General features: G+C 37.1%; 1 protein-coding gene across 1 annotated transcript in view; it reads right to left on the reverse strand.

Annotated features, from left to right (window-relative positions):
• Positions 1 to 18,765, reverse strand: part of PRIM2 (DNA primase subunit 2) — a 93,746-nt gene that overhangs the window by 57,135 nt on the left and 17,846 nt on the right. Inside the window, exons 5-6 of the mRNA XM_030447776.1 lie at positions 14,764 to 14,859; positions 12,857 to 12,994 (exon numbers count right to left, since the gene is read on the reverse strand). Of these exons, the coding sequence (XP_030303636.1) occupies positions 12,857 to 12,994; positions 14,764 to 14,859 (234 nt within the window). The remainder of the gene's footprint in view (positions 1 to 12,856; positions 12,995 to 14,763; positions 14,860 to 18,765) is intronic.

The following is an 18,765-nucleotide window of genomic DNA, read 5'->3' on the forward strand; positions in this document are numbered from 1 at the left end:
GTGATAACATATTTTAAGAAGGGGGAAAAAAAGCTGCACAACAGCAATTGATGCCAAGAGAGGGGACCAAGAATGCACGAGACAAACAACTCTGCAGACACCAAGGTCAGTGAAGAAGGAGGTGGAGAAGCTGCTCCAGGCACCTGAGGTAGAGATTCCCTGCAGCCTCTGGTGAAGATGACAGTGAGGCAGACTGACATCCTGCAGCCCATGGAGAACCCCACACCAGAGCAGGTGGATACCCAAATAAAGCTGTGATCTCATGGGAAGCCCGTGCTGGAGCAGGCTTCTGGCAGGACCCGTGACCCCATGGAGAGATGGGTCCGTGCTGGAGCAGGTTTGCCAGCAGGACTTGTGACCTCATGGAGCATCCATGCTGGAGCAGCCTGATCCTGAAGGACTCCAGCCCGTGGAAAGGACCCACACTAGGACAGTTTTTGAAGAACTACAGCCCATAGGAAGGAGATATGTTGAAGCAGTTCACAGAGGAGTGTCTCCTGTGGGAAGGACCCTGTGCTGGAACAGGGGAAGAGTGTGAAGAGTCCTCCTCCTAAGGAGGAATGCAGAGGTGATGATCCCAACCTCCATTTCCAACCCCTGTGCTGCTCAGAGGGAGGAGACAGAAACTGGGAGTGAAGTTAAATCCAACAAGAAGTAAGGGGTTGGGAGGAAGGTGTTTTATGAATTAGGTTATTTTCTAATTACCCTTTTCTGATTTGAATGTTAATAAATTGATTTCCCCAAGTCAAGTCTGTTTTCCCCGTTCTGATGACAGGGGAGTCATCTCCCTTCTCCTCATCTTGACCCCCAAGCTTTTGATTAATGTCTTCTCCCCCCTTACAGCTGATGAGTGGGAATGATAGAGTACGTTTGTTTTGTACCTGAAATCCAGACAGGGTCAACTCACCACAATAAACATCTATTTCTTCATTGGTTTACTAGCTAGAACATCAACATAAACAGGGTTTCAGCCCATTCCTGATGTGTGAGATAACTTGAATTTATATTGTCATTTAAATCTGGTATGTCTGAGCTGAGTTAGAAGCAAATCTCAAGTATTATTTGCACTATATTCAAGTTCACATGCAGCAAAGACATAACATATAGAATCATATTCAGACATGAGTGGATTTGCGCTTGGTAATGAGGAGTCCTTCTCCAGCAAAATGCCAAAACCAAATTCAGTGTGAGAAAGTAAAGCTTCTGCAGATAATATCTAGTCTTGAGGGACCTAGATAAGAAGCAAGATTTGTAAATGTCTTTAACCTTTCAATGAAACCACAGAGCTTAAGCAATCCCAAGCTCTTGTAAAACTTGGCAGTTGCCAACATGACACAGTAAAATGTAGTTAAAACTCAAGACCTCTTATGAACTCTGGATATAAAATCCTTTCCTCCTTTCCCCATTATGGATTGAAGATACAGTTCTATGGAGGTCAGGTCAGTGAAAAAAACCTGAACAGCTCCAAACCAAGGTATGAATGTCACATCCTCTCAGTGCAAAGTTTTAGACTTAACCTTCTGGTATTAGCTAAAACATGAAATACATCTTCCCTATAAGAAACCTGACATGTGATTTCATAGATGTGCTGCCAAGAATAAAAATCTGAGACTGGAAACAGTACTACCATGACTCTAGGGCATCAGGAACAGTCTGCCCTCTTCATATAATATCAAATGGAGAATGTTTACCCTCTAAATATCAAAATGGTAAAACAGTATCTGCAGAGACACAATAAGCTGAAAGAAAATCCAAACACAGACATCTTCAACCATTCAAAAATGCACATAATACAAGTCAGATTAAGGTCAGGTGTAATGAGCATAACCCTATCAAGGCCAAGAAAACAGCTCTAAACACAGGACTACTCTTAGAGCCAAATGTCCAGTGATGATGATGCATCTGCAGTATTTAAAAACTTGAGGAAACCTGAAAGGATGCTGAAGAAAAACTGAAGCAGAGAGTTTTCAAAACTGGTGAGTAGCAAGTTAATTAATAAGTGTTCTCCAATTTATGGATAAGTCCAAATAGCATTATTTTCCAGTATCAGCATTTGTTGATAAAAAAATACTCTGACAGAAAGAACCACTGATCTCCTAAAGATGATACAAATCTTGTAACATAGGTTATTAAAAAAAGGAACAAGAAATGCCAATTTAATAAGAATACAATGACACTAGGAACAAAAATAACTAAGACACTAAGGAGAAGAAAAAAATCAGGAATTGCCAAAACCAATAAAAAAAAACCAATGCTAAGGAATCTCAACAGTAACTAACATAAAAACATAAGTGCTCATTTATGGTCAGATACTTAGTTTAGTTGATGCTAAACCTTATGGAATAAAGTCTAATGACTCAAAGATTAACCTGTATAGTTGTAACACCATGGAAAAAACATAATATTACCTCAGATACCATCAAATGCACCAGGTGATATCTGCTGCACCAGATTAAAAACCAGAATGAGCTACACATGCCAAATACATAAGACTGGTAACTGCACATGACATAAGCATAGATTCATCAGACTACATAAGACCATCAGAATTTCTAAATGTTAATCATTTCTTCACTTCTGCTTTAACAGTTCATACTGACAGATACAGGGAAATTAATCACAGAACTAAAAAATAATGACATTTAGTAAAATGCTTATTTGCGTTTCATGTCATACCAAGAGAATAATATCAACCTCATTACATACATTCTGCATTAGACCAAATACAACACATTTTTCTTTAGAATTTAGAACCTGATCCCATGTTTTCATCTCCTTAAAGGAATACCATTGTGATATAGAAATACTGTATTTCAAGGCACAATTTCTTGCAATACCTCGTTCAGCACTCTTTCTGTGCCCTCTGATGGCCAAGGCCAGAAGGTGCAGCTATAAGCTCAGGCTAATGAAGCATCTGGATGCATTTTAAGGCAAAAAATGTTAAGAAAAATGCATTAACAATTCGATTTTAAGTAAAGAAAAACATGGAGATGGACAGAAGTGCTAAATAGTTTTGCACTAGGAAGTGTGCTGATAATGAAAATCAGAGGTTACTCCCCAGTGCTAATTTAGGCAAATGCACATCATCAGATGACCCACAACCCTCCCTTTATTTCTCACAAAATATGTTCAGATCAAAAGTCCAAATGGACTTGCTATTTAAAATGACTACTCCAAAACTGGCTAGTTGTGCTAGGACTGATGAAGCACTCTTAAGGGTGGAAAGACAAAGCATGAAGATGTCCCCTCTAAAATGCCCTTTGTTTCTTATACTGGAGCATCAGAGAATATATCAACTTTAAAAGCAGATTAACCCCAGGATTTTAATTTGTTCAATAAATACAATCTCAAGAAACAATTTCAATAAAGCCTAGAAGCATGTTTCAAAATAAATAGTGTAATTTGCCTTTGAAATTCCACTTAATAAAGTATCTTACAAGGCAAAATGTTATTTTACATGACACATGAAACCAGTTTTCTATTTAAATATATTCTGTAATAATTGATAGCTCTTATTCTTTAACCTACATCCTCTGTTACATTTGCTTTGCTTATTTGTTCGGGCAATGAGGCACAATCAACTTTTATTTAGAAACAGGTATTTGCTTTCTGTCTCTGAAGGAGACAGACACAGCTAGCATTCTACAATAGTGCCTGGGAGACTCAACTCTTCCAAAAATTACTTTAAAGGGTTGTCATATGGAATAAGAAATTATTAATAGTCTTACTCATATATTTTGAGAAATGGTGGAATTCTTTCCACTTTTTAAAGAAGTAATTTGACATCTTCATGTACTCCAAAGAGGATTCTTATGATTCACAGTTCAGTTTTAAAGGAGGAGGAGGGGATTTCCACATTTTTTAATATTTTATTGTCTATAAATCACAAGGATGGAGTAAAAAGAAACACAAATCCTTTGGGATTAACAGAACTGGTAAAAGAAAAGCCTTCATCTCATTTTGGCAGCACAACTAGGAAAACAACAGGGAAAACTCATGGGGTTTTCTATTACTTAAGAAGCTCTAAGCACTACATCCAAATTTAATCCATTTCTTTCATATGTACATATATAAACAAAGGCCATAGTCATTAATAAACTTTGTCATTTTGCTTAAGTCATGACAAATGATAACAGAAAGCCTTTGTTTTCTGATATTTGTTCAAGACTGCAGATTATTTAAATAACAAGCCTTACAAACAAAAAATACTAGTATATACATAAGAAGGAATTTGTTTACATGAATACAGAAAAATTACAGCTGAAAAGATCTTTTACAAGCTACATATAAATTGAAACTATTATCTTTATTAGTCTGTTTTTCCCTAATACTTCATCTTATTTTTGCCTTTCTACAACACAGCTGCTGAACCGCTAATTGAGTGCCCTTTTGAAATCTACAGAGTTCATAGAAGCTTTTACAAAATTTCACTTATAGCTGGAGACTTTCCCCTGACCCTGGATGCTGAATAAATCCATTATCACCTTCAAAATCCATTTCCACTACAAAACATGTATATTACAGCATTTGTGTGCCTCCTCCCTCAGACAGATGAGACATCACCAATCAGATTAGATGATACCAAATATTTACATATATGCTAACATCAGACACACTACTGAATATACATAACCCACATATAATCAGTGGAAAATTTCAACTTGTTTTCTATTCTTCTGTAATAGAAGATTCAAGGAATAACAAAAAAACGCCCAGGTCAGGCCATACAGACACGCATACTAATGTACAGATTGCTGCTAGATCAACTACTCCTTACATACCTCAAGACAAAAGAAAGCCCCTTCAGACAAAGAAATCTTAGTTCATTGCAATGTCAAAGTTCTCCACAAATTTCTCTACTATAATTTTTCAGGATTCCAGTGTTTTTAAATCTGGGCAGGCTTGAAACACTGACTGATGAAAGTAGATCTGTGATGGTAGAAGACAGCAGCACGGAGTCATAGAATCATAGAATTGGCTGGGTTGGAAGGGACCTCAGAGATCATCGAGTCCAACCCTTGAACCACCGTTGCGGTTGCTAGACTATGGCACTGAGTGCCACATCCAGTCTCTTTTTAAATAGCTCCAGGGACAGAGAATCCACTACTTCCCTGGGCAGCCCATTCCAATGCTTGATCACCCTCTCCGTAAAGAAATTCTTTCTAATATCTAACCTGAACTTCCCCTGGCACAACTTAAGACCATGCCCTCTTGTCTTATTGAAAGTCGTCTGGGAAAAGAGACCAACCCCCCCCTGGCTCCAACTTCCTTTCAAGTAGTTGTAGAGAGTGATGAGGTCTCCCCTGAGCCGCCTCTTCTCCAGGCTGAACAGCCCCAGCTCTCTCAGCCTCTCCTCATAGGACTTGTGCTCGAGTCCCTTCACCAGCCTGGTTGCCCTCCTTTGGACCTGCTCCAGGACCTCGATATCCTTCCTGAACTGAGGGGCCCAGAACTGGACACAGCACTCGAGGTGTGGCCCCACCAGCGCTGAGTACAGGGGCAGAATCACTTCCTTGGACCTGCTGGCCACGCTGTTCCTGATACAGGCCAGGATGCCATTGGCCTTCTTGGCCACCTGGGCACACTGCTGGCTCATGTTCAGCTTCCTGTCAATCCAGACTCCCAGGTTCCATTTCTGCCTGGCTGCTCTCAGCCACTCCGTCCCCAGCCTGGAGTGCTGAGTCCTCTCCTAAGGAACAGTAACTCAGTAATGCTGCACACCCACTTTTTCATATCTTTCTCTAGGCCAAGCATTTTGCATGAGATACAATACAGCACACCTCTTGGAGCAAGTGCAAGGGTTGACTCTTCAATAAGGAATGGAAAAATAACTAGAAATTATGCTCCCTAGCAAGATGGAGGTAGCTGTATTTCCCCACAGGCCATTAATCTGGAAATTTTGGGGGAAAAAGTCACCAGAGGTGAACTGTAAAAAAAGAGGAGATTATCCCACAGGAGGTAAAACAAAAACAACCCCCCAGAAAGTTACCTCAGGTTTCCAAGAGAAACTTAACTGGAAATAGCTGAAAAAATCCGCTGAGCCTAAGACACTACTTAACCAACTTAAAAAATGGATCCCTGCACTCAAGGTGTTCAGGAATAAAGCAGTACCCTCCCCTTAGACAGGTAAATTGCTTGCCACTAGGCAAAGTGTCCTGCTTCCACTCGCCACTAGTGAAATGTCCACTTCTTCTCTAGCATAAATAACAATCCACTGCAGCACAAATACATCAACAGACAAGCTTCCCTTTGAGAAACTGCAGTAAAATGCGAAGTCATTCAAGGGAGACCACCCAGAAATCAGCAACAGTGAATAGCATTTCTAAAAATACTCACTTCATCTATATTTAAAACAATTTACAAATAAATATTCAATAACTCAGAAAGCATATTGCTACAGTTTTTTTCTTTAAAAAAGTTCAAAACACTCAAGTTGTATAATCAGGAAAAGTAGTGGAGGTTTTTAATCAGTCTTACAGCACAATTTCTTTTAAATACATCTTGGCAAAGGCATTTCTGAGATGAGACTAGTGCATACCTTATTCTTACACTTGCTGCATAAAGAAGTGCTCCAACCACTAGAAGGATTCTGCATATTAATTAACTGGCAGATGATATGACTATCAGTTGTTCAATTTATTTCATAGATTAGAATCATATAATCATTTTGGTTGTAAAATACCTTTAACCACAATAACCACTAGTGCTAGGTTATTGGTTGGACTCAATGACCTTAACCTAGTTCACCACTAAACCATGTCCCTAAGCACGACATCTACAGATTTGTAGGCTCTGAGCTACTGACAGCTGTTTACCATTTTTCCTTCTGTTTGAAAAAAGGATTTAAGACTTAGTCCTTCCCTATTAGACAGCTGAACTTCGTCATAGGTAGGAATGACAAAAAAAAAGCTTAACATTAGTTACGCAATATACATTCACTAACTTAGCATACCATAAAACTTTACTCAGGGGAATAGCCACAAATTCCCACTCAGGGAAATATCCATGCCATATTTCATGGATAAATCTATGAATAAAAAAAAAAAAAAAAAAAAAGGGCATGTAATTGGAAAAACAGTCATCAAAATTTTAGTGATTCGCATATGAGTTTGCCTGCCTCATAAATTTGCATAAAACATTTTAAAACTTATCCTCTTCCTATCCTGCATTCCAGATTTTTTGTTAATCCAAATTGTCCATTCAAACTTTAGTCATAACTTAAGATACTACTTAATTAAGGTCTTAAAATACTGTTTAGCCTGAGACAAGACTGAGAGGAGACCATATCAATTCTATAAATAGCTAAAGGGCATGCGCAAAGAAGATGGAGCCAGACAAGTGTTGCCCCCCTATAGGACAAGCGACAAGGGACACAAACTGGAACACAGGAAGTTCAATTTAAATATGAGAAAAAAGTTGTTTACTGTGAGGGTGACAAGGCACTGGAACAGGCTGCCCAGAGAGGTTGTAAAGTGTCTGTAAAGTAACCGTATTTCCTATGCTATAAAATAATTATTCATAACAAGGTGCAACTTTTCTGTAGAGAGGGTTTATAAAAATGTGCAAAATGCTAACCAGAATTTAGTATCTAACTAGGAATCACGAGGAATAAGGGCTACAGACAATGCAGACAAACAAAAATCACCATGGTTGGTGCAGGTGCATTCACCTTTGAATTGTTCTTGATTTTTCCATAATAGAAAATTTTTTAGAATTACATTGCTAACTTTTCAAAAGGTTTCTCTCCCCTTTACTTCCATGACACTTTTTAGAAACAGAACACAGCAAGAAAAGAATCACTTTGAAAAGCAAATACAAGGTGGACACTATAAAGTCCAGTGAAGAAATTGGGGAGGACCCTAGAAACTCCCAGGTTTCTTTCAACACACAAGGCTTGAGATCAGCAGAAACAAGCTGGAATATGAAAAAGTCCAATTTTAAGAAGTGGGCAAGGGCATGTATTTTGCAGAGCTTTCAAATAGAAGACATCTTAATTTATTGTCTAAGAGAGCGATGAAATGAATCACCAGAGCAACTAGACAAAGAAGCAAGCAAGAATAAGTGTTATTCATATTCTATAGGAATTGCAAATTTAGCATAAAAACCTGCAAAGCTTAAGTCATCAACAATTTGAAAATTACAACAAAAGGGGCACACTCTGTTGAAATGTTGTAAAATTGTAACTGTCAGGATTTGACCATGTCAAAAGTGTCTGTGAGGCAGCAATGTTGCTTTTCAACAATGACTTTAAGAATCCATTCATTATGCCTAGTGATTAACTGTAGTGTTCTAAAAGCAACTCCATCACGTGAAAGAATTGGTTTAGACAAAGCACATCTAAGATTTATGCTTCTTTACAGAATCCTGCAGTATTGTAGGGAAGATTCAATATATTTCTTTCAAGGGAAGTTTATGATTTACCGTACATAGCAGCAGTAGGTAAATTGTGTTTCTTAGGCATTATTGAGAAGTATGAATCAAATTTCCCCAGGAAACAATTGCACACTCAAATCAGCCTCTTTCTACAGGAAAACATTAGGTCCATCTTCACTGGCAGTTTGGATGACTCCCTGAGTCACTCAAGTCCTGTTCCACTGCTGGTCCACAGTAACCATCACCTTGATCCTTTATCAGTTAGCTTCCAGAAACTTAACTAGTTTTCCCCAAGAAAAAGCCAGACCACAGTTAACAAAATCATTTGTCATTAACTCCAGTGTAAAACACTCCAGATAGATACTACTACAGCTGTCACTTAGCAACTGTCTATGACTCACAGAAAGCCATACAAAAATCACTTGGAAAACCTCAGATTTCTAACACAGAGTCATCCTAAAATACAGTCTTGTGTTTACTTATCAACCACATATGCCATTACATTTCTTTCTTACTGACTATAGTACATCATTCTCAAATGTTATCAAGATGTAAACACGTCATTGTCACATCATACTAAGCAAAAATACTCTATTAACTACCAGGTTATGGCATCTATTACACAGAAATAAAATTTTACTTCCTGCTAATATATTCTATTCCTCTATTTTTTCTGAAATTTGAGGAAGACCAACACATAAGCAAGTCTACCATGTTTCAAATCCTATGCACCTTGTTTTATTTACCATAATGAAACACCTACATTGACTTGAAGGAAGTATTACTAAATAAATCAAACCAAATAGGAGACAACAGAGGCCACAGCAATTGTTTATGCTGCAAACTTAGTACTTAACAAAATCTTTTATTTTAAAGTAGATGCAAGAAGCAGACAGAAGAAACAGAATAACAAAATATTGAATACAGTCGAATTTCATTTAACCTCCAAATATTATTTACAATTACTTTATGCTTGCAATCTATGTAGTCTCTGAAAGAAATACATGTACTTTAACTAGGAGAGCAGATAAAAACACTTAAGGATGGATTTCAGAAAGTAGCTCACAACTAGACAATTGAGGGGCCATGGGAAGAAGGTCCCACAAAGAAAAGTCCAGTGAGTTCCCCTGTCTTGCAGTAACCATTCAGCACAGAGGCTTGAGTCCTCTCTGACACACAAGTACACACTTAAAGTCACTTCCCTTGATTTCACTTCTCCCATTCAAAATACACCGCTTTATTCAGTAGACCTGTGCCCTAGACTACGTCCTTACAATGTAGTACTACTCAGGAATGAAGACCAGCTGCTGCTTCTCTGCCAGACTCTCACAGCAAACTTTCATCCAAGAGATTCAGAGGACAAAGTCACTGTAATCACATTTTACCCTGCACTGCCAGTTATTACCTTACTAACCTTGTATGTGCATATTATAAAAATCATCCATTTATGTTACAGTGAATTACTTTAAGTTAACACTGGGAACACAACACCTGAAATGAATTTCAAGTGACAAGAGCATCATCAATCATACTTTCTCAACATTAATGCCTCTACATTCTGCTTCACTGCTTGAAAACATGGGTTTTAGGAAGAAAATGTTTTGTAGGTGGTACCACCGTGTACTGATACTTTTCCCAAATTAGCCTTCTTTTTTAACATATAGCATAAATCAACTGAAACTGCATATTTGATTACCATCTAATTTTAAAACATAAAACATTATCAATATTAATAAAGCTAGAAGCAACTCACTTGATCCACATTTCCAACAATATTGAAGATTATATTCCACAAAGGGAACAGAATAAACAAAAAATACAGAAAAATGAGAAAATACTAGTAATGTCCACCTTTTGTGCTGTTTTCAAAGCCCAACAATTTCTTCTATAGACGTTTTACCAGATTACACAAGAACATGCTGTGAGGTAAAAAAGTAGGCATTAAATTAAGAAGAAAAACATGCTATAAGGATTGTACATACTAACACTGAAATCTTAAGTCCTCATGTTACAAGCCTGTGTAATTTTCAGTTAATATTTTCATTTGCAGAATGAGGTTCTGACAACTATTTTCACAGAAGCAACTTTTTGCAGTAGTATTACATTACAAAGATCAGCTATGTTATTACTTCAATTGCTAAGCTCACGATGGGGATAAAAGGAACTGGATTTAGATACAAGTATGATAAATCTACAGAAAAATCACCATTAGACTACGAATGGAAAGTTTAGCTATGCTACCATTGATAATACAAGCCTGTAAAATATACTCTTCAAACTGACAAAAAAACCCACTAAGGCTACACAGGAATATTTACACATTATCAAACATCAGCTTCTACCTTTAAAGGGTAATGTTCAACAAGCATTAAAACTCTAAGACAAAACATATTCTGAACTGTAATGTTTGTTAAGGTAAGAATGATGTAATGATTCAATCTAATTGATGTTAATAGTTGACACTAAATGTAAGCATTCCAGAGTCAGGTTTTCCAGTATCTATTATCCCCACCTCTGGAATTTACCCAATAGCTGCTTCAGAGGAGGAGTGCAGAAAACTCAGAAGCTAACATGACTGCATAAGCTGGAACCAGAGTGCTGAACCTTTCCTTCAGTATCCAGCCACAGAGGATCTACAAGCCTAAAGATGGAAAATTAAAGGAACAGCCAAGGTTAACCCCACCAGAACCCGAGGGCTAAACTCCCATCCTGCTGCTTACTCACTGTCCCTCCTCAACATCACAGGGAAACTAGGATGAGAAAGCTCACAGATCAAGATAAAGATAGGCAGATTGCTTACCAACTACAATGCAGGCAAAACAGACATGACTTGGGGAAAATTAATGCAACTTACCATCAATTAAAATAAATTCAGGTAGTGAGGAAGAGAGAGAAACCATAAACCAAGGCCTTTCCTCCCCCAATTCCCAAGCTGAACTTTATTCCAGGCTGCTCCACCACCTCCACCTTCCATCCCTGTTCCCTGGCTGGAACAGACTTTATCCAGTATAGGGCAGCCACAGCCTCTCCTCACAGAGACCTTCCTGCTGTCCACACCAGGGCACCTGCACCCTGTACACAGGTTTAGTCAAGACTACTAGTGTTATTTTAATAACAAAAAGAGCATTTTTTGTGCTCAACCTCAAACTGTAATCTCTATATAAAGGATTTTCTGCTCAATCACACAGAAACAAGATTGGTATCAGACACTGAGTACTAAATGGGACAAGAAAACCCAGATGCCTGTGGCAGCTAACCACACAGGGCAGGATTTCTGGAGGCAAACTGCTACCCAGAACAAACTTTCTCAAATTCAAGAGTCAGACAACCTACTCATTAGTTTCTCCTACTGTTTCTCAGACTTCTCAGCTATTCACACAACAGGCAAATCTGGGAGTCCACGAAGCTTCTCCCAGGTACTTTAAATAGATGCACATAAACTGCATACTTAGCCACATTTCTGTAGAATGCTTTAATTGTTTTATAAATCCCACACAAGTGTTACTAGCTTTCAGAAGGAACATAATGCATCAACTGAAATAAGGATGTCTCCAGTTCCAGTTATGTAAAAGAGTTCTAATGGAAATGCCCATGTAAGGGTATCACCTTTTTCACTGAATGTTAAATCCAGTTATATTCAAAATCAACAAATTAAAAAATTAGCATACTGGCAGCTTCTTAAAGAAACATATTTGTACTTAACACTGTTTATTTACTAAATACTCATGGCACCTTGACATTAATGTGACATAATGTGACATAATATATAAGAATTTGAAAAGATTTTTAAAAAGCAATCCCACCCATCTTCATGTTATTCAATGCTGTACTTTCTAGGACTGAAATCCTGTGCATGGACACCAGCTTTTAAACCCTATGAAGAGTCTATTATTGTAAAACTAGCAATTCATAAATTGATCACCAAAATACTGAGAGGGGACATTCACATACCTATTTAACACCTATTTTACACACCTATTTAACATAGGTGTCCTAAATAGATTTGATACCACAAACAATGAAGACTCTTTTTGCATGACATGTTCTGAAATATCCTTATTCCAGTTCTCATTAACAAAAGAAGAAAAAAAAAAAAACAAACAAATCACTATTTTACATGTTTCAACAAAAAACTGTTGCAAAATGTTGTGGGAGAAAAGACTGATATGAAAAGGAAAAAGAGTTGTGTGTAGGGGGGGGCTAACATTTTCATAAGAAGTCATGTTCTTTCTACATGGGAAACAATTTTAAAATCCTTTAGGAGAAACTTCTTTACAATGCACCTCACATGCTACATTCTCTTAAAAATTAATGAACTCTCAGCTCATTATTAACATATTTTTAGTACCATCAGCACTTTGATAGATTTTCTAGTATTCTCCAGATGGAAGCAGATAAATTTAAAAATCCAAAAGGCTACTGTCCAAGAGTGTCAGTAAAGAACACATCAAAAGTTTTACACATCAGAATTTACCAGACTTACCGCCAGTGCTTTAGATAACTTTGTTCTGTAGTTATTCAAAACAATTGCATCAATCTCCTTTAGTGGCACATATGCAAAGCCATCTTTAATAAACACTCTTCTGGCTCTAAATAGATCCACAGCATCTGCAAGCCCAACCTGAAAAAGAAGAAAAATCCACAGTGCATAATATCAGAGCAATACAGTAACAATGTTTATAACCCTAAGATTCACCTAACCAGTGCTGTTTAACATCTTTGTTGGCAATGTGGACAGTGGAATCGAGTCCACGCTCAGCAAGTTTGCTGGCCACACCAAACTGCGTGGTGAAATCAACACAGTGGAGGGAAGGGATGCCACCCAGAGGGACTCTGAGAGGCTTGAGAAATGGGCTCTGCAAACTACATGAAGTTCAACAAGGCCAACTGCAAGGTCTGCACCTGGGTCGAGGCAATCCCATGCATGAATACAGACTGGAAGGAGAAAGGATTGAGGACAGCTCTCAGAAGGACTTAAGGGCGATGGTGGACCAGAAGCTTAACATGAGCCATCAGTATGGACTTGCAGCCAAGAAAGCAAACTGTGTCCTGGGCTGCATCAAAACAAGTGTGGCCAGATGGTGAAGGGAGGTGGTTCTTCCCCTCTACTCTGCTCTTGTGAGACCCCACCTGGAGCACTGTGTCCAGTCCAAGAGTCTCCAACACAAGAAGGACGTAACACTCCTTGAGCATGTCCAGAGGGGAGAGACAAAAATGATCTAAGGACTGGAGCATCTCCCTTATTAAGATAGGTTGAGGAAGCTGGGGTTCGGCATGGAGGAGACTCCACAGAGACCCTATAGTGACTTTCCAATATCTGAAGAGGAACTAAAAGAAAGCTGATGTAGTGAGAGGACAAGGAGCAATGGTTTAAAACTTGAGAGATTTAGGTTAGACATTAGGGAAAAACTCTTTCCCTGTGAGAGTGGTAAGGCACTGGAACAGGTTTCCCGGGGTGGATGTCCCCCCACTGGAAGTGATCAAGGCCAGGTTGGATGGGGCCTTGAGCAACCTGCTCTAGCAGGAGGTGTCCCTACCTATGGCAGGGGGTTGGAACTAGATAATCTTTGAGGTCCAATCCTAGCTATTCCATGATTCTGTGATTAAAGATGAACCTTTAAGTCATAATCTGTCTTTCAACACAGCTCTGTAATGGTAAAAGGCAAAGATTTTTAAATAAGATGTTGGCTTTGAAATAGCTTATAATTTTTTTTTTAATTAGAAAAACTGTTTACTTACAACCAGGCAAAATACGCTACTTTAAAGTTTCTATCTGTAACTATTAGCCTAATTATGTAGCTTTGCATTACTTATGCTGCTTTGATATTTGAAAATGGATTTCTGTTGGCCTTCTGTTTCAGACATCTTAAAATATTTCATTCATATTAAGCTACACATAAAAGGTCTTGGAAACATATCTGGAACCCAAATAACTCTGTTCCAAAGAAGAAGCAGTAGGCTACATTGGTTACTTCTTTCCTCTCCCCTTGTTCTCTTGCAAAAAGAATTTCAGACTAATACAATGACACCAAACCTAGTCTCAGAGACGGATGTTTGCAAATGTCTCAAATGTTTTCAACCAGGCAAGTTAAGTCATCTGTCTGTTAAAATTTAAACATTTTTGTGGTGAAAGACAAAGAATGGCAGAAAAGGATAGAAGACATTAATGGCAGTTTAAAGCTTCCATCATTCCCTCAGTCCCTCCCTCTACCCTTATACTGCCACGAAGAAGAGAAACTCTGACTTGTCTCAACTCTAATTAGTCTCAGTTAATTTAGATAATTTGATTAACTGTTATCAATACTATTATGTAAACTTAAAATTAGTAACTCCAAGTTTAACTTAAAGAGAGTGAATGCAAATCTGTGCAATTTATCAGTTTCTACTTACCTTATAGAACTGTTGTTCTTTTACTTTAATCATACTGAAGCCAGGGGTTGATGCACACAGTTCATTTGCCAATTCATTTTTCACATCTTCACTAATCTAAAATAAAGAGCTTGTTTTAAAACTAATGAAATACTTCATGTGCTAAAAGATTACTTAATCTGTAAACATACCATCACCTTAGTTAACACGGGAAAAAGACTTACATATTCAGCAAGTGATCACTAATAATTAATTATGCACAAACAGCAAAATAGTGGTCCATAGTATTAATTAACACTCCTTCTAAAGCATAACTGCAGTTTTTAAAATACAAAAATTTGAAACAGGAACACAAGAACTACAAAGCACAACTCTTCAAAATAAAGTCAATTTCTTCAAAATAAAGCTTGTGAAAATCCCTGCTAATATTTAGATTTCCTGTATGCACTGAAAGAAAGCACGATGTCTCAATGATAATTAGTAAGGATTTAAACCTCTTTTCCAGATTTTTAATGAAACACCAATTTCAACTGCTTTTTCAAGCCAGGCTTTTTTAAGAATGACACATCATTGTATATTCAAAGATTTCTCTCTTGCTTGCTTTTGAGGAGCTACAACAATGCTATACTTATTGTTCTCTAAAATTTGCTCTTAGTGCTTTTCCAGTTCTTGAAATACTCCAATTTAACAATTTAAAGAACTTAAGCCAAAATTTCTAGCTTGAAAAATTAGTGTTACACTTCTTATATAAAAACCTTAAATATTGCACACACATAAATACAAATTACACTTTTTCGCTACTTAATAATACACTTATTACAGCAGAAAAGGCACACTTCAAATTAGCATAGTAATGATATTGTCACTAAATAATTTTGGGGTTGTATTCAACAGAAAGCAATTTAAAAACTTTGAAATCAAATTGTTCTCCTTTAAATCATGATTAAGATAAGGCTTTAAAACCTGAAAAAGTAATAAGTAAATAAAAATCATAAGTAATGCACTCCAATAAAACAGATCACACATGCTGATTAATCAGCAGTGATACCTAATAACTTAACTGCACGCAACAACAGTCTTATATTCCTGCACAATATGTTCTTGATGAAGTACAATGGAAGTAGTCCCCAACTGAAAGGGATTAAACGTGAAGGAACACAGAACACTTTGCCAAAACACTGCATGACACTGCTCTACATAGCCTGGACATGTGCTCCAAAACCAATGGAGAGGTGATAAAAGGCTGCAGTCAAGACAGCTTTCAAGAGATCATACAGGAACCAAGCCAAGGCTATTACATGCAATAGATACCCAGACTTCAAACACAAGATAGAGACACTCAATATCCTTCTTCTCTGTGGAAAGGCATGTGTATAAGCACTTCAGTTTCTTTTCTGAATGGGGCAAAATACCAATTTTTTTTACTAGCACTTCTATGCAGTTAAATGAGCATTTAAACAGAAGTTTTTTTCTTTGCCTCAGTTGAAAAAGACGAAATGAAACAAAACAAAACACTTCTCTGTCAAGTCACAGGAAGGACCTTTAATTTCAAACTCGGAGGAGTAGCAAGCAAATCCCCTCTACGGAAGTGACTTGATGGATGCATATGAAATAGCCATGACAGCCAAGTCTAGAAGGCTTATGGTTACCATGTCTATGCTTTGATGTGATGTTTAGTACTCTTCCCAAGAAAATCAGCTTTAAAAAAAATAATAATAAAACTGTCAGCAAGACAGAAGAATGTAACGTTGAAGACAAAGGAAATACATAATAGCATTGTATGTCTGCATGTGAAAATCTAATGCTCCAGGAAAAACAGACAGTACAGAAACCATTTTTCTTTAACAAAGTGGCTGTAACAAAACAATTAAATGTGTTTAAGTGATACAGGAAAACACTTTCTAAAAAATACTCTCACAATCTTAATCTTGTTAGTCTTTGAAAGATTCCCACTTTTTGAACCTTACACCCTGGAACTACATATGAATTTCACACAGTGCTGCCAAAACCTTGCTATTCCTTCCAGAAGATGTTTCTTGCTTAAGTAATATAAATATAATTCACCACACCAGCCTACAAACTTGCCTTTCAGCTGGTATAGACCAAATTTCTTGATTTTATTTCCAGAATAGTACTTGCACAGTCTACAATGTCATTCCAAAACATCTGTGAAAATGTCTTGGAATAAAAGCACTACAACATATTCTACAGCTACAGCAGTTACAATTGCATTATTTCTCTTACAATATCTCACTAAAAACACACCAAATCAAGCCAAAGGTAGGTTTGGCTTTTTTACAGAAATCCATTAACACAGACCAGTGACTGCTTTACACACAGGCTTGCAATATTAGAGGAAGAATGTGAAGAGTGAAAGGCAAGGATTCCTTGCTTGCTTTTTGAAAAAAAACAATTAGCTCATTTTCATCAACAAAATCATTTTATCAGTATTGCATTTAATTTCAAGTGCTTATCTTTTAATATACACATAAAATAACCATACAGACTTGAAGTTTCATAACTTTCTAGATCTTTCTTCCTTTGTAACATAACCATATTAAACTGGTACCGTTGTAAAGTCAGTGATTTTAGATTTTCTTGCATTTCACTAGCAAAAAATTTTACAGTCTCAGGGAAAAATTTACCCTGGTGAAACTCAAAAAAGAAAAAAAACCAAACAAAAAGACAGGTTAATAGGCCATGACTAAAGATTTAGATGAGACTGTGAACATTGTTACCAAAAATACTATTTCATCTGTAATTGGTTTTTTTTTTTTAAATACACACAAATATTATTGCAAAACAATATTAACTTATAAATAAATACTTATAAAGCTGTTAAATTATTTACTTCATAGAGCCTCAAGTATCTTAAAGGTTAGGCTTTTGCTCTTGTGAGACCTTTCAACAGCCATTCAAAAACCTTGTTCCTTGCCTTTTCACTATGTTCATATTGCCTTCATATTTTCAGCTAATGGAGAGAGAGGAAGAAGCATCGAGGCTTTCCCCAGCCCCTAACTAAAGCTGGGATGTGACTCCAGAACACATTTTAAAATAAAACTTGCTTCATTTAAGACTGGAATATTAAAAATAACCTTGCATTGGCATTAAGGATTTCACCATTTTCACATAAACCCGAGTAAAATTGACTGAAGATGCAATGCAGTGAAAATAAGTTCCAAACTCAGATTCTTGAGTTTTCAGTTAGGTCATGCCTCTACCTCTGTACACAGAGTATCATGAAACACATATCCCCATTTTTCTTGGTTCACGGAAACTGCAAATGCTTTTGAGAGCAGTTGTTGGGTGGGGTTTTTTTCATTATTTTAGTAAGAATACTATGGTTTATACATTTCATACTTTCATCCCTAAAAAGGCACCTTCAAGGACAAGTTTTGGTAATCATTAAAAAATTGGACACAATTAAATACGGCTTCTGGGATTCTAATCAAGATGAGAAAGATACACAGATTGCTTCTGTCAATGCTTACTGATGTTCACCAGATAAAATACTGTGATGTTCAAAAGAATTTAGTAAAAAAATAAAAAGGAAAAAAAAAAAAAGACTCTTCTGAAGGTGTCATCTGAGCCTCCATCCTGAACTGACACAACTCACCTCATAGAAAACAATTCACCAGTTTTGCTGAGTTACTTTGTTGCCACTTTAATAAACTGAAACTCCTCCTTGCCAAGTCAGACTATGCAAAAACAGAAAACAGTAATACCAGCAAAAGGATCTTCCTTTTCCAGTGACAGTGGGTCACACCTTGTAGCTTGAAACAATTCTACACTTCACTGGAAGTTTTTGAGACTTAGAAAAGGGAAGACATGTGAGGAAAGAAAGGAAGCAAGGATCTGATACAAGTTGCATTATTTCTAGTTTTCTTGCTTTCTATGTGCAGTTCATTCATTGATTCTTAATCACAGAATTGTCCTGGAAACACAAAGACACATAAATTTAGATTAAAATATGAATAATTTAATATGTAAGGCTTGGTTAAACAAACACTGGCAGTGAGGCAG

This window comes from Calypte anna, chromosome 3 (genome assembly GCF_003957555.1).
Source record: "Calypte anna isolate BGI_N300 chromosome 3, bCalAnn1_v1.p, whole genome shotgun sequence".
Lineage (NCBI taxonomy): Eukaryota > Metazoa > Chordata > Aves > Apodiformes > Trochilidae > Calypte > Calypte anna.